General features: G+C 54.1%; 2 protein-coding genes across 4 annotated transcripts in view; one reads left to right on the top strand and one right to left on the bottom strand.

The window, feature by feature from the left end:
- Positions 1-19,920, top strand: CTSB (cathepsin B). Its single transcript, XM_057547730.1, has 10 exons — positions 1-149; positions 11,468-11,616; positions 12,610-12,695; positions 13,623-13,737; positions 15,355-15,473; positions 16,219-16,304; positions 16,613-16,756; positions 17,126-17,242; positions 18,372-18,500; positions 18,826-19,920. The coding sequence occupies exons 2-10, from the start codon at positions 11,491-11,493 to the stop codon at positions 18,909-18,911; spliced, it is 1,008 nt and encodes a 335-aa protein (XP_057403713.1). The 5' UTR covers positions 1-149; positions 11,468-11,490; the 3' UTR covers positions 18,912-19,920.
- A 3,352-nt stretch (positions 19,921-23,272) lies between these two features.
- Positions 23,273-25,269, bottom strand: part of FDFT1 (farnesyl-diphosphate farnesyltransferase 1) — a 42,072-nt gene continuing 40,075 nt past the window's right edge. For all 3 annotated transcript variants that reach the window (XM_007192680.2, XM_007192679.2, XM_057547731.1), the window contains one exon: positions 23,273-24,165. In XM_007192680.2, coding sequence (XP_007192742.1) covers positions 23,944-24,165 — 222 coding nt within the window. In that variant the 3' untranslated portion in view covers positions 23,273-23,943. The remainder of the gene's footprint in view (positions 24,166-25,269) is intronic.

Consider the following 25,269-nt stretch of genomic DNA (forward strand, 5'->3'; position numbering starts at 1 on the left):
GCGCGGGGCGGGGCCGGGCGCGGTACTTAGCGCGGGGGCGACCCTGGGGAGCTACAGCGGCTGCTCAGGCACCAGCAGCAACCCTAGCGGCGGCCAGGGCAGTATCAGGCTGCAGGCCCAGGCCCTCTGCGGCGGCGGCGGAGCGCGGTGAGTGAGTGAGTGCGTGCGGGCGGGTCGGGGGAATGGGGAGACCGGCGTCCCGGGCCGGCGGAAGGGGGTACCCTCGGGCAGTCGCAGCCGGGCGAGCCGGGGCGGCAAGGCGCCCTCCCGGACGTCGTTGTGGTGAGAAAAGCAGAAATCAACCCCCGCGCGGGTAGCGCGGGCTCCTCCCCCATTCCCACTCCGGCTGGGAGGCTCGTGTTCCCCCCTCCGCCCCGTCCCCGGGCCGTGTTCTGACCCCAGGCCGGGTCATCCAGACCCCACGGTCCGCCGTCTTCAGGGCCGGGGAGGGGCGGGCGGTGGGGTCCGAGGGAGGAGCCTTCGAGGAAGAGCTTGGCCCGGGCCCTGCCGACTCTTCGGCGGCAGCCCGGCTCCTCAGCCCCTTTTGAGCTTCTGGGCCTCAGTTTCCTCGGCAGATTGCTGAGATGATAGTATTTACTTGCATCAGTTTTAGGTGTATTATTCTTCTAAAAGGTTTGCCTGGGCAGTTTCTTGCACACAATCACACCCAAGTTCGGGGACCCCCAGAAGACAGAAATTGGAAAACAGGAACCTGGAACTGGGGGGAGGGGGGTGGGACCCACAGGAAGAGTTAAATCCACAGGTGGGAGGAGAAACTAAGCAGAACGGGGGACAGGAGACTGTAGGACCCGGGGTGCCAGCCCCCCCCCGGGAGTGTGAGGGGAGGGAGATGCCGGGCCCGCCCCTGGATTGCTAAGGAAGGGAGCCGGCCTGGGCCCAGGGTGCTGCGGGAGAGGCGAAGGCAGGGCAGAGCCCCGGGGGCCTCGCCCATCGCTCAGCTGATGACCCTGGAGGCCTCGGAGAGGGAGCGTTGTGGGGTGACCGAGTTTGGGGGTCCGCCGGCTGTCCAGGTAGATGTGAATTGGATTTGTCTTCTTCGTGGGCCTCGGTCAACCCCTTCCCCAGGCACCGAGGAAGCCAGTAGGCTGGCGCGGGGAGAAGGACAGTAGCCCAGGCTCCACATTCCCTCCCCCTGACCCAGGAGAGACTCGTACCCAGTGCGGGGAGGAGGGGTTCAAAGGGAGGCCTAGAACCTTTGGTTACCTCTGGAAAAACTGACCCTCAGGGGCCTCACTAGAGGCGAATGCAGCTGAGGTGCGTTCATCTAGTTGAATCTATAGATGCAGGATGATACGAGGAAGAGCCTTAGCAGGGCGTCTGGTTTGGTAAAGGCTACTTTCCTTTTCTTTCATAACATCCTTAATTTCCTGGAGGATTGTTTCCTGTTGGCACTGGTGACGGTGACCTAGCGCCCTTGAGCTTCGTAGAGAAAGAAAGGGGCTGGGCCGCCCCCAACCTGTGTGGCTTTCCCAAAGAGTTGAAGGCACCCTGGAGAATGGATTCGCTCAAACCTTTGGGGGCATTTTTGTCCCAGAGCTGGGGTGCAGCCAAGTGGAAGGGTGCAGATCCCTTATCTGGGGGCTTCCCAGGCCCAGGGGAAGGCGACTTGGGCCAGACACAGCCCAGGCTCCCCTTGAGCTCCCCTGCTGCTGGGTCAGGACAGCCTGTTTCTGAACTGGCCAGGCAGTGAGTGTGGAAGCCCTTTAGCTCCAGGAAGCACCTGCCTGTGTGCTGCCGATTCAGCAGCTCGAGCTGCGGCCCTCCTTGTAGATGGGCTCTTTCTTTCCCCAGCTGCCGGCCCTGGGAGTTGGAGTAGAAAGTGGCATACATTTTAGGGCTAAGATACCTTGTGTTACCATTGGCAGCTGGATAGGGAAGTGAAGGAAAAGTGCTTTCAGCTGAGCCTTGGCATGTCTGTTGGGTGGTTTTCTTAAATGTGGTGATGAGTTGGGGTTGTGTTCAATATCCCCGTCCTCGGGAGAGAAGAACTGAAACGTTTCAGGGTGAGGACCCACAGTGTCTGCCGCCTGTTTTGGGCAGTTTAGCCTAAGGAAAGCGTTGGAAATACGTGAGGCTGAACTATATGAAATGGTAATTTTTGTAGGTCAAGGAGGATTGCAGTCAGGCACTTGGATGTGGTTCAGCCTTACGTGTAGAGGTGGTCAGGATTGACAGTAAGTGGGACGAATCTAGTTGAAGCACACGCAGGTGTGTGTTGGACTCACTGGGTTTTGGGAGGCCGTTGGCATTCCACCCCTCGTCCCATGTCTTCATCTTTCTTGGTTCACGCTCAGCGCACGCTCCAGAGCTGCCTAAGCAAGGGTGCCTGGGAGATGACTCCGAAGTCTCTCCATCCCTGGTATGTTCACATCCCACCCTAGTTTGGGTAGGAGGGGATCTAGGGATCAAACACCATTAAATATTTAGACTTCAGTCCCGTTTTAAAGCGCAGGCCTCATCCCCACCTGCTTTCTGCAGCACCCACAGCTTCTTATCTCGGGTGTGTGTGTGTGTGGGGGTGGTCACGGGGGTGGTGGGTGGGGTCTTAGAGTCAGTGCCTTCCCTGCTGGTCATGGCCCCCTGCGGCAGGCAGCAGCTTCCAGCTTCTTCACTCTGCAAATCTGTTACTGGTGCCTGAGGGACCTTGTAACTCCTGTCTGCTCTTCTCTTTGTGATTCCCCTGCCTGGTTGGGGTTTTTTTCTCCTTGTTGTTCTTTTAATACTTTATCAATTTGCGAATCATGTTATTGAAATTAACATACTTTAATTATACTGCACGTGTCCTTTTTCCACTTGTGTCTGTGAGATTGATTTATGTTAATACATAACAGATCCAGTTCATTCATCTTAAATGCACGGTGTATTTATTTCCTGAGGGACAGTTTTGCTTTTTCACTGTTCTCACAGTGCTGCAGTGTTCTTGTGTCTGTCAGACACTTGCAAGAGTTTCTCTAGGGCAGAAGCAGGAGAAGTCAGTAAGTTGCTGGGTCCTAAGGTGTGTGCACCTTCCAGTTTTCTAGATACTGACAGTGCTGTCCAATGAGGTTTTACCAATGTATATTCCCAGTGGCCTTGAGGGTTCTTGTCTCTCATATTTACCAACACCAGATATTATCGGACTTTAATTTCTGCCAGTCTGGTGCGTTTGAAATGCTGTCTTTGTTTTAATTTGCATGACTGGGAAGTCAAATTTAATTCTTTGCTCTAGGAAATCATTGATGAGGTTTTTCTATTTTTGTTGTTGGTCAGTGATAGTTTATGGGTTTTAATGTGTTTGTCCACAGCTAGAACTTAAGAAGGTTTCTTTTGATTCTCACCTGGGTATCTGGACTTGTCTGGAATTAGATAATATTTTCTGAGTTTTAACTTTGAGGATGCGTGTGGGTTTTGGGTACTGGAAGTCTGACTCTTCCACTTCACAGGTGACAAAACTGAGGCACCTGCACGTTTGTGACATGACAGGTGTCACCCAGATAATTGTGGAGGAATCTCTACAATTCGATCTCTTGGCAGTTCTGTCCCTACCCAGGTACACCATCCAGAGCTTGCCTTGGGTCTTTTCTCAAGCTTCAGTTACCCTCACCAGGCAAACAAAAGCCTTAATCGAGACCAGAGGCCCTTTTCCTTCACTACCATCTTATGAATGCCAGGTGCTGGGAAGGATGGTGCTTGCAGTCTTGACTGTATTATCTGTCTCTACGAGGCAAATCACTCACTTAGTCTGGTCATCAAGATAACCTAGAGTTACCAGCACGGATGCGGCAAGGAGGATGGGACAGATACCATCTAGATAATGAACTGATCCAGTATAGAGCAGTGTGAAACTAGCTACTCTGCCGAGGGACCCAGCAGGGCTGAGCTTCTCCGTGACCCCCGGACCTGCTGACCTGGACTGGGGCAGGATGTGCTCAGTGGAACAAACCAGTCACATGGCCTCTGGGCTTGCGCAAGACCTGGGAAGGCGCTGCCGCCCAGGGGGTTCAGCCGCTCCAGGGTAGAGGCCTTGTCACACATCAGCTGGGAGCCATCAGCCCCGCCTTCTCCATCTACTTAGCCCTGCAGGTATTTGGGGGGTGCTTTGTTCTGGTGGTCAAGATAGCAGGATAAACCACCATCTGAGTAGGGGGTCGTGATTTTTCTTCCACGCTGGGATACAGCTGAGGATAGAAAGAATTACCCTGGGATGGCGGGAGTTAACCGGCCTGTGCGCAGCGAGCGGCGTGTTGGCGCTGCTGGTGCTGGTGCGTGGGGGATGGTTTCCTGGGGGCAGTAGGGCTGTCCACACCGAGCCAGGCTGCGGGGAAGACGTCTCCTGCCATCTCCCAGCAGGCTGGCGAGGGGAGTGTATCTTCCCAGGGCCCCAGGGGAGGAAACCCGGACCAAGCCGGAGAGGCGAGGCCTTTCTGTTGCTTGCTCTCGTGTCTGCCAGTGCCCCCCACCAGTGCCCAGCCAGCAGGGAGACGCACTCCAGCCTGGGACTGAATTAGGGAGCTGCTGTGTTCCTGCAGGCTGCAGAGGCAGGGAGCGCTAATCTCATTTGAGCCTCCAGGGACTTCTGAGAGCTTTTAGGAAGCAGCCCCAAGGTCCTCCAGAATCCCGGCAGCATGCCCGTTTTAGAAGCTGAGGCACGGGGATGAAGCACCCCTTCAGCATCTCACTAAGTCAGGGTCGGAGTCGGGGAGCAATCCAGCAAGCAAAAGCCTCCAGAACTTTCCAGAAGTTTGCCCAAATGGTCATGTTTCTCAAAAATACAAAAGGTTTTGACTGCTGAGGGCCTTCTTGGGGGGGTCCGTTGTGTTAGGCCTAGGGGAGTAATTTTCTTGTGTGTGCAGGTTTTGAGCTGCTCTGACTGATCTTAAGCAGTGTTCCATTTGTGGGCACTGTAGCCGCACGGTTTCCAGGCACCACGGGAGAGCAGCTCGAGGAGGCCTCCCTGCCGAGCCTGGTGGGAATCAGTCACTTATTTCAGACAGACTGGCAGATGGGGAGCAGGGGAGGCCCTGTGCGTGTCCTAAAGGGTTCAGGTGGCTGAGGCAGGTGGGGCCTTCTCACAGCTCCTGGAGCCTGCGGTGACCCTCTTCTGGGCCACACAGCACTTGCTTGGGCGCGTTCAGCTGCGGGGGGCCGGGCTCTAGGGGCTGGATAGCCACCTGGTGCCCGGCCGTCTGTCTCCTTAAAGCTGTGAGGGTGAAGACTGGCAGCTGTCTTTGTTTGGTTTTGGTTTTGATTTAAAGATGATAAGCCGGAAAGCAGCTTCACATGTTTCCATTAGGAACCAAGACGTAAAACAGAAAGACCACATCAAGGCTGTGCTTCAGACTCGAGGAGAGGTCCCGGGTGTCCTTCGGGTCCATCAGAGCACATTTGAGGTCAAGGCGCTTATGCCACTCCAACATCGAGGTGTCAGTGGGCGGCTGACACGGAGGGGAAGCACAGGCCTGCCTGCTTCTGTGTGGGTGCGCTGGAACGGCCCAAGCTTCGGGAGCAAGTGTCGCGGTGACGGCGAGGGGCAAGCGTAGTCTTTGTGGAAGAGAAAGAAGCACAAGCTGTAGCAAAAAGGTCCCACTGAACCTTCACAACCCTCCAGCCCTTCCACCTTCCCCCCGCCTAGAGCCACTCTGCTGACATGTAAGAAACAACCTTAATTTGTGGCTGTTGGCAAAATGTAGGCACTCAGTTCTTTTGAGCCAACCGTGAAAGGGGTCAGCAGTATTTAAGCGGCAGCCGGGGGTAAGGAAGAGCACGGGACCTGGTGAAGAAAGACTGTGGCTGGGCATGCATCCATCTTTTTCTGGGTTAGCCAGAAGACTGCAGCTGGCCGATTTGGAAATTTCAGGTACATATGTCCCGTCTCCTTAGATCAGATTTAGAATCCAGTCTACAGAGGGCTCTTAACCACGTAAGAAAGCTGTTTTAAAAATCAAGCTTGGCTGTGTGTCCCTGGGATGTCAGGACACCTGTGTTCATTCCCCTCCTTCCAGAGCCCCGAGGCCCATGGTGGGCCCAGGGCTGGCTTCAGGGTGGTGTGGGGAGGAGCTCTGCTCTTGGGGGAGGCTCACAGAGTCACCTGGACGCAGGCCCTACTTTGCCCAGGACAACATTCTGCGGAGCTCGAGCGGAATGTGCTTTCATATAAACAGTCAAGTGCTCTAGGGGGTTTGGAGCGGAAAGAAATGAGAGAGCCCATTTTTTAAAGCCAGAGAGTAGCTTGGAAAAGGGCCAGAGGGTGTAGTGGAGCCCAGGGTCTTCCCAGGAAGTCAGCTGACTGAGGGCTGCAAGTCACATCTGCCCACAGCTGTTCTTTTTCCCGGCCACACCCTGATGGGGATCTGGTGACTTGCAGGTGTCCTAATCCTGTTTGGGGCCCTCTTCCCTCACAATAAGGACTTTCTGTCCTTTCTCTCTGGTTTTTAAGGGGGAAAAACCCCCACAGAATTGAGAAAAGGGAAATGTTTGTTCAAAAGAGGGGAAGTGAAAGCTGGTGGTGTTTCGTGCTGAGGCCACGAGTGGGACCGTGACTGGCTTGGTAACAGCACAGCTCGTGCTTTAAACCATTTGTGCTTAGTTTGTCCTGTTTCAGGATGCATGTGGATGTGGACAGAAAGGAAGAGGTGGTGTCCACTGGAATGCAGGGGCATCTCTCTGTCCCCATAGGAGGAGAAATTTGATTCCATATTCTCTGGGATCTCAACAGCCCCCGGACCCTCAGAAGGGAGAGGTCCATTGGAAGATTGATTGGAGTTAAAATCTCAGTTTTAATTGGGGCTTTTTGTGACGTGGAGGTATTTTGGGTGGGTTTGAGTGAACTGGACTTGTCTGGCACGGACCGCAAGTGGGGAAAGGCGAGGAGAGAGGGAGGAGGAGAAGGGTGGGGCCTTTGCTGCCTTCTGACTGGCAGGCGCCCTCCTTTCACTCTGGACTTCCACCCGGGGACACGAGTGGTCACTAGCCCCATTTTACAGGCGGTGAGACTGAGGCTCAGTGAAGGCGGGTACACAGTTGGGAAGTAAGTGGAATCCAGGTCTCCTGACTCCAAGCCCCACTCTCATCCTCTCCAGCGGCTCCCGCGGCTGTTGACCACTTGAACTCCAGCCCGGATGCTCTCCTGTGACGCCGCGGCCCCGGCGGGCGGGCTGCGGCTGCAGGGAAGGCCCCACGACCAGACTGGAGTGGTGGTTCATGCTGCGCCCTGACCGCAGGCTCATGGGCCCGGTTCTCACCGAGGCCAGGGATGAGCAGGGAGAACAGTTGACAGGAGCCATGGAGCAGGAAAGGAGGGCGGGGCGTGGGGCAGTTGTCAGCACGGCAGCTGAGAACCACCTGGGAGCTGCCCGCGTTCCCCGCCCCCGCGAAACCAGAGAATCCTTCCCCCTTTGTTTTGGCTGTGCCATGCAGCTTGCGGGATAGCAGTTCCCGGACCAGGGGTGACCAGGGATCGAACCCAGGCCCTCGGCAGTGAAAGCGCCGAGAGCTAACCACCGGACCGCCAGGGAATTCCCGACCCCGGAGGGATCTGTGCAGTGCGCTTGCGTAAAAGAGCCCCGTGCTCCACGTGAGCGGCCGGCTGAGCCCGCAGGGGCCCTGGGGACGCTCCTGTTTGACACACAGGGAGCGTTCTGCGTGGATGGCCTCTGGTTTCCTGAGGACCCTGCCACGTTCCTGACACCGGGACACGTAGTGGTGAGAGCCGAGGGTGGCGGCCCTTCCAGGTGCGATTCTGACGGGCCCATCGGCCAGGCCTCCACCTGCCAGGTGGGGCCGGACGCCCACGTGTGGGGAGCACACCTCCCATCTTGGGGCGGTGTTAAGACGCCAGGGGTAAGTCAGGGTGTCGATACAAAGGAACCCTCTGCTTTGCGTCTCTGCCCAGAAGACTTTTAAAAGAGGCCCCAGAGAGCTCTGGCGCCCCTCCTGCCACACGCGGACACGGCAAGACGTTTCCTAACAGTCTGGAGGCTCCTGACACGGGGTCACTGAGCACCAGCAGCTTCCCCATGAGTCACTAAAAATGGGAAGGTTAAGCATTCTGAGCAGAAAGTCACTGGGGAGAAGGCATCTGATTGGAAGCAGCATTTGGGGGCTCATCAGAACAAGTGTTCTTTCAGTTGGGTGGCTCTGGGTCTTTGGTAGCACCAGCTATTATTCTTCCTCAAAAAAACCCCCACAAATATAACATGCTCACTTAAAATATAAATAAATAAATAAATAAATAAATATATATATATATATATAACATGCTCATTTAAAATATAAATAAATAAATATATATATATATATAACATGCTCATTTAAAATATAAATAAAATAAATATATATATAACATGCTCATTTAGAATATATATAAATATATATATCATGCTCATTTAAAATATATATAAATAAATAAATAAATATATATATATATATATATATATATAACATGCTCATTTTAAAAAAAAGGCGGCTATATACTGAAAATCAGTTTCTTGGGACTTGTGTATGTTTTTCTCAACGTTTTCCACGAGTGACAGGGATAAACATGTACGTGGCTTGATGGGCTCACACTTGCCGTGACTCATCTGCTTCTTTGCTCTCCTTCACTTACTGTCTATTTTGGTCTTTTTTATCAGTACAGTGTGATTCACTTCAACTAGTTCATTTCTTAATGGCTGCTTATGTATTCTGTTATTTAGGCGTTTACCACAGCTGTTACAGTTAATGTTATTAGATGCTTTCTTTCCGGTCTTTTGCGAACACCAAGAATGTTTAGTGAACACCCGTGTACCGGTATCTTTCGTCTTGAGGCTTGTGGGATAAATTTCTAAATGTCAGACTGCTGAGTCGAAGGGCGTGCAGTGAGGAGAACTGATAGAGGTTGGGTCATACCTGCCACTGGGTGTTCCTCAGCGTCCGCATCTGTTTCCCTGCACATCTAACCCCAGCTGAAAACTCTCCAACCCTGCAGCCTTTGCCAGTCTGGAAGATACATACCTCTTTGCTGAGCATCTTTAAGTATCTGTTGGCCTTCTATAGTTTTTTCTGTACATTTACTGTGTATATCTTCTGGCCATTTTTCTATTATGCTTTTTCTGTTCTGATTTTTTGAGTCCTTTGCGTATTAGGGAAATGGAGCCCTAAGTATTTGTAAGGACTGTTTTTTGTCCATTTGTCACTTTGTATTTTGTTTTTTCTAGAAGAGAGGCTTTATTTTCATGTAATCATTTTCTTCTTTAAGATTCTGTTTTATGTCAATCTTAGGCATTCCTCACGCCAATGTTACATTTTTAAAAGTGCCCTTATTTTCTTCATACAACTTCTGTTTTTATTCAAGATCTTTGTTCCATGTAGCACTTTTTGTATAGTAAGGACTTGAGGGTAAAGATTGAGTCTTTTTTTTCTTTTTTCCAAATTGCACAGCCAGTTGTGCAAGCACCATCCACCAAGATGTGCTGTTTCCTCCCTCGTAGGATGTGCTTCCGAATGGCCTGTTTAGTTGATGCAGCTCTTCCTGGGCTGGCGTCACCCAGGGTTTATCGTACGTTTCCCACCCCAGACCTTCAGGCCTCCGTCACTGTTCTTTTCCAGCACCGTCTGGCTATCTTCACACGTGGATTCCTCCAAGTGAATTGTTGCTTAAGCGACAGTTAAGTTAGGTTTTCCCTTGAATATAATTCACTGTGTGGAAGGCAGCATGTTCGGTGCTGTCACCTACGTCATCTTCGTGTACCCCTCACAAAAACCTGTGACCTGAGGTGACTCAGTGACGCTGCTGTGCCAGCCCCTGAGGTCAGGGACGGGAGGGCCCGGGACGGGAGGGCCCAGCACGCGCGCGCGCGCACGTGCACACGCTCGCACATACACACGCACACACGCTCGCACATGCACGCACGCACACGCACACACACGCGCTCGCACATACGCGCACACGCGCGCGCACACGCTCGCACATACACGCACGCACGCACGCACGCGCGCGCTCACTGAGTGGGCATCTCGCGAGGCCCCGCGGTGCTGTGGCGCCCAGGTCACATTTCTTGCTCTAATCAGAGCTTCTTGCCTAAGAGCGTGCCTCAGAGGCTGAGCTGGAAGTTGGCAGTCTCCTGACCTGCAGGCCAATCCAAGAGCTAAGGCTTTGGTGGTGTTGGGATGGCTTCCCTTCTCAGGAGCCCCGTCTCTGAAACTGGAAGCAGAGCCCTTGGCTGACTGGAAAAGCCACGGACAGTCCCGGGAGACCTGTACCACCGGCCAAACCAGCTCTGCTTCCCGGCTCTCGAGACAGCACATGCAGGGCTGGAGGTGGGCTTGTATTTGCTTGTCTGGTGTCCAGAATGTGGCTCATGAGATTTAGCTTTTCTTGCGTTTTTCTTATCCCACTGGTCTTCCACTTGAGACATGATCACAGGAAAAGGCTGTTTATTCCTTGGGAGCACAGACTTGGGAGAAGTCACAAACTTTGTTCCAGGAACCCATGGAGAGGCAGGTTGGCCGTAGTGGGGAGGGCACTGGATTCGACTTTGCCTGAAGATCCGGGTTTGTCCATTTGTTTGGGAGGGACTTGTTGGAACTGCTTGTCACCTGGGCCCTGGGGTGGGTTCTGACAGATAGCAGAGCGGCCTCGGCCCCGACCTCACAGCTCACAAGATAGTTGATCCACAAACCATGCAGTGACCAGCATCATTTCAGACTGTGAGCCCTGCCCTGGCCCTGCAGCAGCTCTAGAGACCGGGTGACACGGTGTCCTGCCGGCATCCGAGGGGGCCTCACACACACAGCACAGCCCTTTCTTGGCTTTCTCTCTTCGTGCATGCTCCCAGCCAGCTGGAGGGGGAGCACACAGTTTGTCTTAGCCATCCAGGCCGCTACAACAGAATGCTACAGATGGTGGCTTCCAAGCAAACTTACTGCTCACGGTTCTGGAGACTGGGAGCCCCAGATCAGGGGCCAGCATCGTCCAGTGAGGACCCCCTGCGTGGTCAGACTTCCCTGTGTCCTCACATGGAGGAAGGGGCCAGGGAGCTCTGTAGGGTCTCTCTTATAATAAGGGCACTAATGCCATTCATGAGGGCTCCACCCTCATGACCTCATCATTCCCCAAAGGCCCCACGTCCTAGCACCATCACCTTGGGAGGTAGGATTTCAACTTGAATTTGGGGGTGTGGGACGCAAACATGAGTCCATTTCACAGTCCTGCATGCTGTGGGCATGGGCTGGGACTTTGAGACAAGGCCTGAGAGCACATGGGTACCGAGGCTTGAAGGCGCTCTGCTGACACCTCATCTCCAGAAGAGGAAACTGAGGAGCACAAGGGGGCAGATGGTAGAGCCAGGATGGAATGGGATCCCTTTGACCACTGGCTTGTTTGTGGCCCCAGAACAGGGCTACCTGAGGTGACACCTTGTGTGTGTCAAGCACCTGAACTGAGGGAAGAAGCATCCTGATGTCTTGTGTCCTTTCCTTTCCAGGTTAATAATCTAGGATCCAGTTTCCAAAATGTGGCGGCTCTTGGCCACTCTCAGCTGCCTGGTGGTGCTGACCAGTGCCTGGAGCGATGTGCATTTCCCGCTTCTGTCGGATGAGCTGGTCAGCTTCGTTAACAAGCAAAACACTACGTGGAAGGTGGGCTGGGGGCCCCTTCTGTATACTCTGACTCCTGAGGGAGGGGCTGCAGCTGTGGCCCATGGGACAGTGTGTCCTAGACAGTTGATCTGATTCATAGACCTGGCCACTGAGGCCCACGCGCACTGCCCTGTCCCCTTCCCTCGTGTGTGTGTTGTCTGTGTGTGAGAGTGTGTGAAGGCGCATGGGGGTAAACCAGCTCTGGAGGAGTTCACCACCGGGTAGACACTAACCCCACCGTGGTAGGTGTCACAGCCCATCAGTACCACCAACTCCGTGATTCTGCCCAGCCCTGAGGCCCGAGGCAACAGGAACAGGGGGATGAGGAATAAGCCATGTTCAGGGCAGTGGAGGGTCTCTCGTGACATCAGCAAATGGTACAGCTTGGAGGAGATACCCACTGGTCTGAGAGCTGCCCACTGCCCGTGCGGTCACTCTGGGCTGCTCCCCGCCTGCTCTGCAGATGCCTGTCTTAATCCGTTCAGACCGCTGTAACAAAAGTGTGTGGATCAGTGCTTGTGAACGGGAATGTATTGCTTGCAGTTCTGGAGGCTGGAGGTCCAAGATCAGGGTGTTGGCATGGTCAGGTTCTGGTGGGGGCCCTCTTCCAGGTTGCAGGTGGCTGACTTCTTGTTGTGCCCTCACTTGGCCTGAGGGGTAAGCTAGCTCTCTGGAGTCTCCTTATAAAAGGGCACTGATCCCATTCATGGGGGCTCCACCCTCATGACCTAAGCACCTCCAAAGGCCCCACTTCTTAACACCATCACATTGAGGTTAGGTTGCAACGTGAATTCTGGGGGGAGGACACAGACATTTGTTCTGTAGCAGTGCCCCAGCCCCCTTGCTGTGTGGAGGTGGAGGGGACCCCTGGCCTTGCCAGGGCTTGTGTGGGTGGTATGCATGCTCCACCCCGTCTCTGGAAACATCCCCACCCCCCCCCCCCCCGCCGCCCCGTGTTGGTGGGTGACTGCTATGGGTGCGGCTGTCTTCCAGGCTGGACACAACTTCTACAACGTGGACCTGAGCTACGTGAAGAAGCTGTGTGGCACCTTCCTGGGCGGGCCCAAGCTGCCCCAGAGGTGAGTGCCCACTACTGGGGAGGACGCACGGCTACACCAGCACCACTGCCATGGGAGCAGAGATGCTTGGCACAGAGGGAAGGGGGAGGCAAGAAGGCTTCCCTGGCATCCGTAGGCCTCATTGCCCCCAGAGCTGCAGGGACTCTGCCTGAGGTACAGGGCCTAGCCACCGATGCCAGAGTTTCCTACAGTGCTTCTCCAGGCGTCCCCGCCACAGTGGGAAAGGCCCCAGGTCTGGGTCTCCAAGATCTGAATGGACCCAATCTTGAATAATTTAAGGAAAATCTAAGAAAAACCATATGATCTGCCATTAATGTTTATTTTTTCTAGAAAAGTCTGTAGTTTCTATTTTCATGTAGATATTACTCTTGAAGGAAGCGTTAGAAAAATCTAACGGTGAGGATGGGATAGTTACGTTATGGGGACCGTTACACAGTTGCGAAGGTATTTAAAAAATGATGAACCTGGGCAGATGTTTGATTCGGGGTCAGGTTGGGGAAGCAAGAGATACAATTATCTGGACCCTGTGGTGAAAACTCCTCAAAAATATCCATAAAATGGGTGTAGAAAGAAACGTACAGGATGGTAAGTTACGTGGAGCAGTAGAACCTATTTTGTTTTATAAAATTCCAAGGGGGGGAATTCCCTGGTGGTCCGGTGGTTAGGACTCCACGGTCTCACTGCTGAGGGCCCGGGTTCGATCCCTGGTCGGGGAACTAAGATCCTGCAAGCCGCACGGCACAGCCAAAAAAAAAAAAAGTGTTTAAATAAATAAATAACATTCCAAGGGGACACCCTTGCATACACCCTCCTTTGCATATCCTTGTGCCTCTTCCCTTCTAGGTGATGGCAGTCAGCTGGCCTTTGCGGGGATGGGAGAGTGGGTTCTAAGGTGACAGCTTGTGACGGAGACCTTCCTTTTTCCAGAGCTGCATTTGCTGAGGGCATGATTCTGCCTGAAAGCTTCGATGCCCGGGAACAGTGGCCAAACTGCCCGACCATCAGAGAGATCAGAGACCAGGGTTCCTGCGGCTCCTGCTGGGTGAGGCCCCTGCTGGCCGGGAGGGCTGGGGCCAGGGGACAGGTGGGGTGGGAGAGACCAGGGGAGTTGAGGTTAGACCAGCTGTGACTAGGCAAGTCACCGAAGGTTCCCGAGTCTCAGTCTCCACCAGTATAAAAACAAGAAGGATCCCTAAGGTCGTGAATCATTGCAGGACCAGGCGGAAGAATCAGTATGTGCAGAATGCCCTGTACAGGGCGTGTCCCACGTATGGGTTGTGAAGCAGTTTTTATTTCTGTTTGACACACTGTCCCAGGCCATCAGCAAATACCATTAACTTTGAAGAAGCATCCCCTCTGTATCAATGAGCTCCCTTAATTGTGTGTGTTTGGGTAAAATACACATGACATGTGGCGTTGGGTCCATTCAGGTTGCTCTGCAGGTATCACCACCTCCGTCCACAAAGCTCTTCATCGTGCAGAACTGAGACTCTGTCCCCACGAAACGCTAACTCCCATTCCCCTCTCCCTGACCCTCAGCAACCACTCTTGTGCTTTCTGTCTCTTGTGGTTTTTCTTTTTTTAAATCAGTGAATCAGTGTATTCCAGGGTAACTCGCAGGGTGGGATCGGGATGAGGGGTGTGAGTGGGGACGGCAGTCCGGAAGCATGTGCGGTCGCCTTCTGCACTGCTGAGGAGCCCCTGGGACAGTTCCATAGCTCACCCAGGGTATGGGGGTAGGTAGGTGCTTGGAAAGGGAAAGTGCATTCTTACGATTCATGAATGGGTAACTAGCCTGTTTCACGGGTACCGGGAATATGTCAGCGAAGGTTTTCATCATTGTTTGGGGACTAACAGAACATAGAGGCTACCAGGTCCTAGTGATTATTAAAATCTAGTAAATACTAAAGCCTTTGATGACACAGAAGTGATTGACTGCGCCGTGCAGCCCTGGGTAGGGTCAGCAGAAGGACCGGAGGAGCTGCAGGGGCCACGGTGGAATCGGTTACGCTAACAGCTGTGTGCTCCACCCCGACGTTGTTTTTTTTATTTTTATTTTTATTTTTATTTTTGGCTGTGTTGGGTCTTCGTTTCTGTGCGAGGGCTTTCTCCAGTTGCGGCAAGCGGGGACCACTCTTCATCGTGGTGCGCGGGCCTTTCACTATCGCGGCCTCTCTTGTTGTGGAGCACAGGCTCCAGACGTGCAGGCTCAGTAATTATGGCTCACGGGCCTAGTTGCTCCGCGGCACGTGGGATCCTCCCAGACCAGGGCTCGAACCCGTGTCCCCTGCATTGGCAGGCAGATTCTCAACCACTGTGCCACCAGGGAAGCCCTTTTTTTTTTGTTTTTGTCTCACGATTTTAACTAGTCTGGGTACCTCATATGTAAGTAGAATCGTACAGTATTTGTCCTTCGTACAAGCTATATTTTTATGTCAGAAACCAAAGACCGCATGTTTCAGCAGCGAACTGAGTGCCCAGGGAGAGGTTTGGGGTGGATTGCTCTCTTGCTGTAATGCCCAGCTCGAGCACCAGGCCCCTCCGCTGCCGTGGAGAGGGGCCAGCCGCCAGGAGGGCGCGGGGTGCCCGACGTCGCCCCCCGGGTGGCGGCTGGAGGGCCCGCGGTGCAGGCTGGGGCTCAGCGCGCCGGCTCTTGCAGGCGTTCGGGGCTGTGGAAGCCATCTCTGACCGGCTCTGCATCCGCAGCGACGGGCGCGTCAGCGTGGAGGTGTCCGCCGAGGACATGCTGACCTGCTGTGGTGACGAGTGTGGGGATGGGTGAGTCGGAGCCCCTCAGCAGACCCGCGGGTGGGCGCTGGCCGGGGGGCTCCCTCAGGCAGGACGCCGCCTCTGCTGAGACACGATGGGGACCCGGGGCGTCGGAAGCCAGGCCGGCCGCGCAGAGCTGGGTGTGGGCCGTGGGTCCAGGCCAGACACCTGTTCTCGGCACAGGCGGCGTGGCTTCTGGGTTTTGTCGTGCTGGTTCCCCTTTCCTGCTTGAGGAAATGTAGTGGTCTGGGGCTGTCTCCTTCTCTGTAATTAAGGGTGATGGGCTCCCAGGTAAGCCACATGAGTAACCAGATCCCTGTCTTCTGCCAACTCTGCCCTTGGTTCTGCAACAGCAGTTCTCAGATGTGGCTGCGGATTGGCAATACCTGGGAGTTTAAAAAAAAAAAAAGTGCCCAGGTCTCACCCCACGGCAGTGAAGTGGAGTCCCTGGCATTGGTGTTTTGTAAGAGCCCCAGGGGATTCTAAGGTACTGCCCTTCGAGAACGCTGTCTAGACAGAAGACGGAGCCTGGTGTGGATGTGATTATGAAAGTACTTCTGTCTCCTGGGGGATCTTTGTGGGCAGGCCTGGGGGAGTCCCTGCAAGAAGTGACTGTCGGGAGGATGAATGGGGCGTCTGGGGATCTGGGAGAACCGTTGGGCCAGTTGCTGAAGGCGGTGGTGGTGCACCGGGCTGTGGTCTGGGAGCAGCGAGAACCACTCACCATGAGTTTAACCAGTGGTTCTTTTCTCAGCTGTAATGGCGGCTTCCCCTCTGGAGCCTGGAACTTCTGGACGAAACATGGCCTGGTGTCTGGGGGCCTCTATAACTCACATGTGGGTGAGTGTCTGCCCTCAGCCCCCATCTGGCTAGATGGATTTTATATGCAGGAATAATAGTGGTCTCACTTTCCCATATAAAGTAGAGGTTAAGGGTTGAGGGCAGGAATGCTGGGCTGAAACTTCAGGTAGAAAAACAAGGCAGCCTTGTGTACGGCGGAGTTAGCAACAGGAGGACGAAGGTGTCAGTGCCGCAGGCTTGAGGGTGACTTCTGTTCCTGCGAGCCGTCGCCCCGATTCTTCTCTCGGGCCTCAAGGGGCCTTTGAGGGGCTTTCTCCTGACACCTGCCTTTGTCCTTGGCCCTCCAGGTTGCAGGCCCTACTCTATCCCCCCCTGCGAGCACCACGTGAACGGCTCCCGGCCCCCGTGCACGGGGGAGGGCGACACCCCCAAATGCAGCAAGATCTGTGAACCCGGCTACACCCCGTCCTACAAAGAAGACAAGCACTTTGGTAAGCGGGGCGGGCGACCCAGCGCACCGGCCGGGGGAAGCCAAGGAGGGAGGACCAGGGCTGTGGGGTCTTAGGTCAGGAACACAGAATGGAGCCTGTCTTACGGGAGGGAGCAGCGCACTGCATTCTCTGCCCGTTTCCACCCTGAAGTCTGCGGGAATGGTGTCTTAGACCTTCAGCCTTGGAGACCAAAGCCCTCATTTCATGGGGGAGTAGTCTGCCCTAGAATCCTTCTGGGGGCTGCCTGCCCTGCTTCCAGGGCCTCAGGCTCACTGCGCACACGTGCCGGGGCAAGCCCCGTGCATCAGTGAGTGACTGACCGACCCTCTGTGGGAGGCGCCCTGCCCCACTTGGCCGGTTCCTTTGCAGGATGCAGTTCCTACAGCGTCTCCGGTAGCGAGAAGGAGATCATGGCGGAGATCTACAAAAACGGCCCAGTCGAGGGGGCCTTCTCCGTGTATTCGGACTTCCTGCTGTACAAGTCTGGTGTGTCTCGACCCCTGGTGGCAGCTGGCGGAGGAGGGGGATCTGGGTTCCCGGCTGGCGGGACCTCCTGGGTGGGAGGCGGGCCTCCAGGGGGAGGCGGTGTCACACGCCCCTGGCCGCTCCTTGGCTGGTGGTAGAGCTCTCGGCAGCTTCCTGCCTGCCCTGTCCTCTGGCTCCCACTGGCATCTCCAGAGGTTTCCTGTATGGCCAATTCCTACTCCTCCCGGAAAGGCCAGCTCAAATATCTCCCTGGGGAGCCTTTCCATCCCCGCCTCCATCCGCCTCCATCGCTTCCTCATTGCATTCACTTTGTAATGGTAGGTTTCCTCCTTCATCTTTGTCTTGGCAGAGTCTAAGCATCATGCCCAGCACCCAGTGGATGAGGAAAGAGGGAGCACCTTGCTGTGGGGATTCAAACGGCCGGGGACAGGATGGTCCCCGCCTGAGAGCTGTCTTAGAAATCCCCCTTTTCAGACGAACAGTCTGTGCTGAGGGCTTCTGTCTCATTTTATATGCTGCTAGATCGAAAACTCCAAAGCTGTCCAGTCTTATAGAAAAAAAAAACCAAGGTGCCTGGCAAGAAAAAAATGATAAAGTTGGGCAGTTCTTAACACAGTCTCCCCCAATATTATATGAGAGGACGCGTTTCCAGTTTGACGAAGTGATTCACCAGTGAGGCGGCAGCCTGGGGGCCCTCAGAGCACCTTAGCCAGCATCTTTCTGGCAGCTGCCAGCCCAGCCCCCCTCTCACAGCACCTCCGCAGGGTGTGCCCCAGGGCAGCAGTTTAAAATGAAGCCACGGAACCCTTTCGACAAATCACTACATGGAGTCCTGTAGGTAACACAGTTAACTGGTGGTATTTTTATTCGAATTTAAAGGCAACCAACAAGCACATTTAATTGGCCTCCGTCTTAATATCTACCCCCCTATATTCGAGTGTGTTAGGCTTTCAAAAATAAGTAATTCCCAAATGTTGTGGGAAGCCCTGGAGCCTTCTCGTGGACGCCAGGGCCCATCCTTTCCTCCGGCCCCGTCTGTCCTGCCTGGGGTGACCAGCCGAGCTGGAGGGGTGCTGTGGCAGATGGGGCGGCCGCCCGGTCTCGGTCTGACCGCTTTCTCCTTTCCCAGGGGTGTACCAGCATGTCACAGGAGAGATGATGGGAGGCCACGCCATCCGCATCCTGGGCTGGGGAGTGGAGAACGGCACCCCCTACTGGCTGGTCGGCAACTCCTGGAACACCGACTGGGGTGACAATGGTGAGCGCAGCCCCTTGCTGCTAAGAGCAGGGCCCCCTGAGCCAGGCACAGCGGGCGTCTTGTCCTGGCCTCCACGAGGGCAGCCTCTGACCCCGAGAGGGTGTGTGCTCGGCCCGGGTCCCCAGGGCACCAGGTGCAGGGGCCGGATGCGGGGCTGGGCTGCGGGGTGAACGGAAGCCAGCCGAGCACCTTGTGGGCCGGCTGGTGACAGCTTTGGGGCTGGTCTGTGACTTCCGCTTCCCCATCTTTCAGGGGTGGGTCTGGATATGTCGGCAAAGGTTAAAAGCCAAGCACAGTCTAAGGGCGTCTTACTTCTGCTCTCTAGGCTTCTTTAAAATCCTCAGAGGACAGGATCACTGTGGAATCGAATCGGAAATTGTGGCTGGAATCCCATGCATTCGTCAGTACTAGAAGAAGGTGTAACCTCCTGTGGGCCTGTCCGCCGGCCCTGGGCCAGTTTTTCCCTAAATACCGCCATTCAGACTGGGGATGAGATGGGGGGTAGGAATGTCTGTCTTTTATTCTTTGAGTTAGGGTGAGATACAAGGGTTTTTAGCCAGGGCCTGAAGGACTGGGTCAGGCCAAGCCTCACGTCTGCCATCCGCACTGTCTTCCAAGGCGACGCAGCCAAGGCCAGCCCAGTGGACGGACTGTGGTCATGACACAAGCACGTAGGCACATATCATCTCCGCCGCGGCAGAGCGAGCCTCTCCCGTAGTCCAGCTGTGTAGCGCCTGCTGCCCCCACCTTTGCACCACCAGGGACAAGACAGACCTGAAGGGTTTGTAGTTTCCCAAAGGAGTGGAAAGCAGAGCTCTCCTAGCTCGATGGAGTCCCACCCAAGCAGGCGGCTTTCTAGATCCGGAATAGGTTGAGAAGAGAGAGATAGTGGGGCAGCCCTTCGGAGAAAGCCACGCTCTCCCAGGGCCCCTGCATCTGTCGAGGTCTGCAGCGCTGCTAACCCTCTCTGGTCTCGTCCTTGGCATGATTCTTAGGTTTTCTGTTTGTGCTCCTCGGCTGATCATGTGACAGAGTCTACTAGTTGGAAGAGCTGTACAGCTGTACAGATTGTCTCCTTCAAACTCGGTGGTTGAGGTTTCTCTGACCTGCTGCCCTCTGATACCACAGCGAAACTAGTTTGGGGAGAAGCCGGCTTTTACTGTTTTAAAACCACTGCTTCACCCTGTTAATATAACAAAGAAAGGAATGACTGCCAATAAAATGCCTCTCCTTCAATGTGAAGTCTGCGTCCTGGTGCCGTCTCAAAGATTGTCACTGTCTGTAGACTTTCAGCTGCTGTCTCTCCTCCTCCCCCAGAAGGAATCGTGTTCCCATGGATCTGGGTGCCCTTGAACCTCTAACCAGGGATATCGTGCCTGGGTTGAGTGGAACAAAATAAATACCTAATTTTTTAACTTCACTACTGCAGCCATACTTTCAAACCACAGCACCTCCTCTCCTTGCTTTCCCGTCATTCTCACCAACCCTCTTCTGTAAATCGACCACCCCACACTGCCCCAAGCCTCGATGAGCTCTGTTCCTGCTTAATTAAAGAGGCAAGAACTCTTACCTGTTTTTACCACCCGCACAGCAGCAGTGACCTGCGGGTTCCTGCAGGCGTGGGGCGCTGGCGGTGTAGCCAGTCCTGCTGGAAGACCAGCTCCCCGGGTCGGGGCAGAGCCCGTGCGCGGTGTCATGAGCTCCTGTCTCTCGGGAGGCTGGTTAAGAGTTGCTGCTTCGCATCACCCTAATTACCCACACGCAACGGGAGGACCCCAGTTCTCGAGGGAACAGGAGACTGTCAATCTCCACCTCTGCCCGCACCCCGGCCTGTCAATACCCCGTCATTTCCCTTCCACAGCGGGGAGTGGGGCCAGCTCTTCCCAGAAGCACAGGAGGTTTAACTTCCGACGTGCCCCAGAAATTAGGATCAGAACTACCTCAGCTACGCTCTTAAACACGTGGTGAACATTGCAGGAGAAACTGGTGAAACTCATAGTACTTACAGAATGTTTACCAAGGGTTAAAGCTACAAATTCATCATTGCGTTATCTGTACAATTGCAACTATAGGATACATTCATAAGCTCAGTGAAGTTCTAACACGTTCTACCCACTCCCAAACTGAGTTGAATAATTCTGTTTACTACTTTCTCCCATCCTCACCCGGAAGCCAGCAGAGATGCACTAAGTGAACCGAACTGGACCTCGGGGCATCTTCATGCTTGGCCTAAGGAGTCTTTGTGAGAAAACAGAAAGCAATGTTTATGATTGGGACTGATGTCACTTCAGTAAACAAATTACCCTACTACCACCACCTCATCGCCTCAGCTCAATTCAGTAGGTGGTAAGTTTTCCTTGGGTGCCTTCAAACAAGATGACAGTTGGAAGTGACAGTGCCTTTTCGTTCTTTACATGGAGAAAGGCGTATTTTTGTTCAGATTTAGAGAGGTGAGCAAAGGTAGTCCAGCCCTTCCCATTCCTTTAATAGGCATCAGAAAGCTGCACGTCGGAGCCTCAGGAGGGGTCCTTGGACCAGCAGCATTGCCATCTCCGAGGTTCTTGCAAGAAATGCACAATTTGGGGCCAGACCTGAATCTACATCTGTAGTTAACCAAGACTCCAGGTGACTCACGTTCACGGTGGTTTGAGGAACGCCTTATAGCAGTGGTTCCCAAGCTGGTCTCCTGACCAGCAGCATTTGTGTCACCAGGGAACTTGTTAAAAACGCAGGTTACCTCCCCAGATCCACTGAGAAAGCATGGTCCTAGCAATCTGGAACCTTCAAGCAGTTCACTAAAGTTTAAGAACCAGCCTTAGAGCTCTGTTTCCAAAACTAAGAATAACCTAGGGCTTCCCTGGTGGTTAAGAATACGCCTGCCAATGCAGGGGACACGGGTTCGAGCCCTGGTCTGGGAAGATCCCACATGCCACGGAGCAGCTGGGCCCGTGAGCCACAATTGCTGAGCCTGCGCGTCTGGAGCCTGTGCCCCGCGACGGGAGGGGCCGCGATAGAGAAAGGCCCGCGCACCGCGATGAAGGGCGGTCCCCGCACCGCGATGAAGAGTGGCCCCCGCTTGCCGCAACTGGAGAAAGCCCTCGCACGAACCGAAGACCCAACACAGCCAAAAATAAATAAATAAATAAATAAGAAAATCCTTAAAAAAAAAAAAAAAAAAAAGAATAACCTAGAATGCCTGTTAATTAGCAAATGTCTAGCCACCCCTCCTCTTCCCCCTACACCCCCAGCCGCAGAGAAGGGGCTCAGTAGATAGAAGAGTGGGGCTTCCAGGTAGTTGTTTCCCAGGGCAGGGTGTGGGTGTGTGTGCAGGTCTCAGCTAGGGCTCCAGAAAGTTCCCCAAATGGGGTTATTAGGCTCTGTTAAGTTTCTTGATTTAAAGCCCTGGATTCAGATGGGTCAGACATTCCTCTGAGGAAAACTTAAAATCTCCCACTGTGAGTAGGAGTCACGTAGACTATGCCAAGGATGCTGTACATTTAATTACTTACCTTAAAAGTGTGGAGTAGACGGTGGGATTGCCAGATTCAGCAAATAAAAATACAGGATGCCAAATCACATCTGAATTTCAGAAGTCACTTTTTAGTCTAAATATGTCCTGTGCAGTATTTGGGACATAATTATACTAAAAAACCAGTTTATCCGAAATTCAAGTTTAACTGGGTATCCTGTATTATCTGGCAATTGCAGTAGAGAAAACATTTAGAAGGGAAATGTTCTTCCAAAGGAGCAGGCATGCGAGCTAAGACCTTTATAGCTTTACAGCTGGGAGGGACCTAAAAGATCATACAAACCACCAGAAGCTGAGAAAGCCCCACAGCCCACGGCTGAGCCAGAAGAGAAGCTTCCAATGCATCCACCTCAGACCAAGGCTCCTTCCGCCCGGTTGTCCCGTGTCCTACGTGAACTTCAGCAGAACAGATTTCAACACACAAATCTTAACACCTACCTTGGAATCGCAAACCAAGTTCTGATGCTTAAATTACTCATTGCCGAGTCTGGCTTAGAGCTGTGCTCTAAGTGGTAAGTGACTTTGGCTTCAATGTCACTGGTGACTGGTTCATCCAGGACTAAGTCTCGAACCAAAACAGTCCATGGTCAGACGGCAGCAGCGGCCCACACGAGGAGAATCAGTGTAGGTACGTGTGTCACAGTGCAAACCCAACGTTACTGCTGGAACATAGCTCCTTCCGTGACTAAGTCACAACACACAGAGCTACAGCAAAAGAGGACTGCCTATACACTACACACCAAGAGCACAGCTTCGGGAAAGTACGTAACGCCCTGCGACGGATTCTCAGCCCGAGGGGCTTTTTCAAACACCCACCTCTGAGCTGAGACTCTCAGGGAGTCAGTGGGTGGGCACAGCCCAAACCTCGGGGATGCTGGAGGGAAGAGGAAGGTGGACCACCGTGCTGGGGGAACTGGGCTGAGTGCCACTTGGCTTTCAAGCCAATCACCTGAAAACATCTTCTGCCTTTCTTGAGAAACAAACAGAAAAAAACCCCAAAGCTGAAAATACCCTCCGAATGCAATAAAATTTCTGAATGCAGCTAAGAGAATTAGCTAGAAGTAGAGCAGGCTGGCGGAGGTGATGGCCTTGCTCCCTTCCTGGCAGGCACAGCGCGGGGTGGGGAGGCCAGGTCCCCGCTTCCCGGTGGCAGCAGTGGCCACCGTCCCTCAACCAGTAACTCCAGCCTGGAGTTCCGCACCTGCCACGCTCATCAGGCTTCAAGTGAACTGCCCTTGACAAATGCCGAGTAATTCAGTTCTTTATTATAAAAATCTCAGAAACGTCAGCCTTAACTGGAAACCAACCTGCTACGATGGGGCCAAAGGCAATCCTGAAACCTAAACTCCCTTTAAATGAGGAAATAATGCTAACCCCACCCAGAACTTACTTCCTAGCCTTCACGTGCAGAAGACAGTCTGCATCCTTAGGAAACACGGGAATATTCCTAGAACTCTAAACATTTGCATCTACTACATTCAAGTCCACTGAAGAAAACAAAAGGATGAGAAAAACAGGAACAGAACAGAAAGAAAATGCACTTCACTTTCTACTAGGATAGGTATTCAAAGGTTGCTTCAAATTAAATACATTCAATTATAATTCTAGCCCGTATTCACACTAAGTATGATCTCTCTGCAGGCCCAGATGCAGCCCTGACTGTGACCCACAGCAGTGGACGCTCAGCCCTCGGTCACCCTGCCCAGGTGGGCACAGGTGAACACAGGCGGCCGAGGCTGAAGTGTCCTTTCCCTTTAATCTTATCTTCGCCGCATGTCACAGTTTCTAAAGGTCCAGGCCCACAAAGTTCTTTGAGGGATTAAAGCAGGAGGGAAAAGGGGGGAAGCCCACATCCATCCCTGAAGAGAAGGTCAGCCCACCTCCCAGGGTGTCCAGTCTCCCGCCCAAGCCCAGTCAGTGCTCTCCGGTCTGAACACAGCCCTCTGTGACCTGGGACAGGGCGCTCAGATACTGCCAGCTCAGGGCCACCAGGAGCATGACAAACGACAGGGAAATGGGTGAGTAGTGGCTCCGAGAGATGAGCTGACAGTTGGGAAGATTCTGTGTCCTGATCGTGGAGATGATCTGCCTTGTTTTAGCAGAACATGGGTCGGAGTTGGGGATTCTGTGATAAATCTGTGGAAGGAAGAGAAGAAAATAGTAAGTCCTGGGAACTTTATAAACATCTGTGTTCACTTCTTACTACAACCTGAAACAGCTAGGCATTTTATGCCCATTTTACCAATGAGAAAAACTGAGGCTCAGAGAACACAGAAGTAATAACCCAAAGTCACTCCACTGATAAGGCAGGATGTCAGCGGGGCCTGTGTGATCCCACGGGCCATCCCGGAGCAGCAGGGTGGCCCCCGAGAGCCCCACCCTCGGAACCTCGCAGAGCCAGTGACGTCCACGTTGCTTGCTGAGGCTACAGCAGAGCCACACGGAGGAGGGAAACACACTGCACAGACCGGGCATGGGCACTCGGGAGAACGAGATGGGCTCGGAGGTGTGCGCGGCAGGCGAGAACAAAGCAGGGCCCCCGAGAGTCGCCCCGGAGGCCTCCCCGTCCCCGCACACCCTCCCCTCCCAAAGCTCCAGAATCCCTGCTGAACCCAGGCCTCCTCCCCACGCCTGCAAACGCTGCTCCTGCTTAGGTTAGGCCCTCGCATCGGAGCTTTACCAGCCTCCAAATCGAGCTCCTGCCTCTGTGCTTGAACCCTAAAATCCACTCATCTGCCCCACCACGCGTCACCAAAGAGACTTACAAGCCCCTCTGCGTGGCAGCCTCGGGGGCTTCCTACCCCCAGCCGGGCGAGGCCTGAGCTCCCGAGTGTGCCCCCGGCCCTGCCCAGGCCCCCGCGCATGCCAGTAACAGCTGCCTGTGATCGTCTTCCACGTGCGACGCTGCGGCTTCCCTTCCCTCCCCGCTCACACCGTTCCCGCTGCCCCCGGGAACGCTCCTCCCACGTGCCGTCGCCGGGCGGAGTCCCACCTCCACCCAAGTCTCGGCCTAGGCAGCTGTCTTCTACGGCACCCGGCCCGCATGCCCAGGTCGGGCCGAGGGCCCCTCGGGTATACACTGCGCCCGTCGCCCACGCCGGGCCACCATCTGCGCGTCTCCCTAAATAGACCAAAGGCCTGAAGGCACCGCGGCTTCCTTGCCTTTCCATCTCCAGCCCAGCCCTGCGCCCAGCACACAGCAGGCCCTCGATCAACGTTTCCTGCCTCAAACCAACCGAC

Source organism: Balaenoptera acutorostrata, chromosome 6 (assembly GCF_949987535.1).
Source record: "Balaenoptera acutorostrata chromosome 6, mBalAcu1.1, whole genome shotgun sequence".
NCBI classification, from domain to species: domain Eukaryota; kingdom Metazoa; phylum Chordata; class Mammalia; order Artiodactyla; family Balaenopteridae; genus Balaenoptera; species Balaenoptera acutorostrata.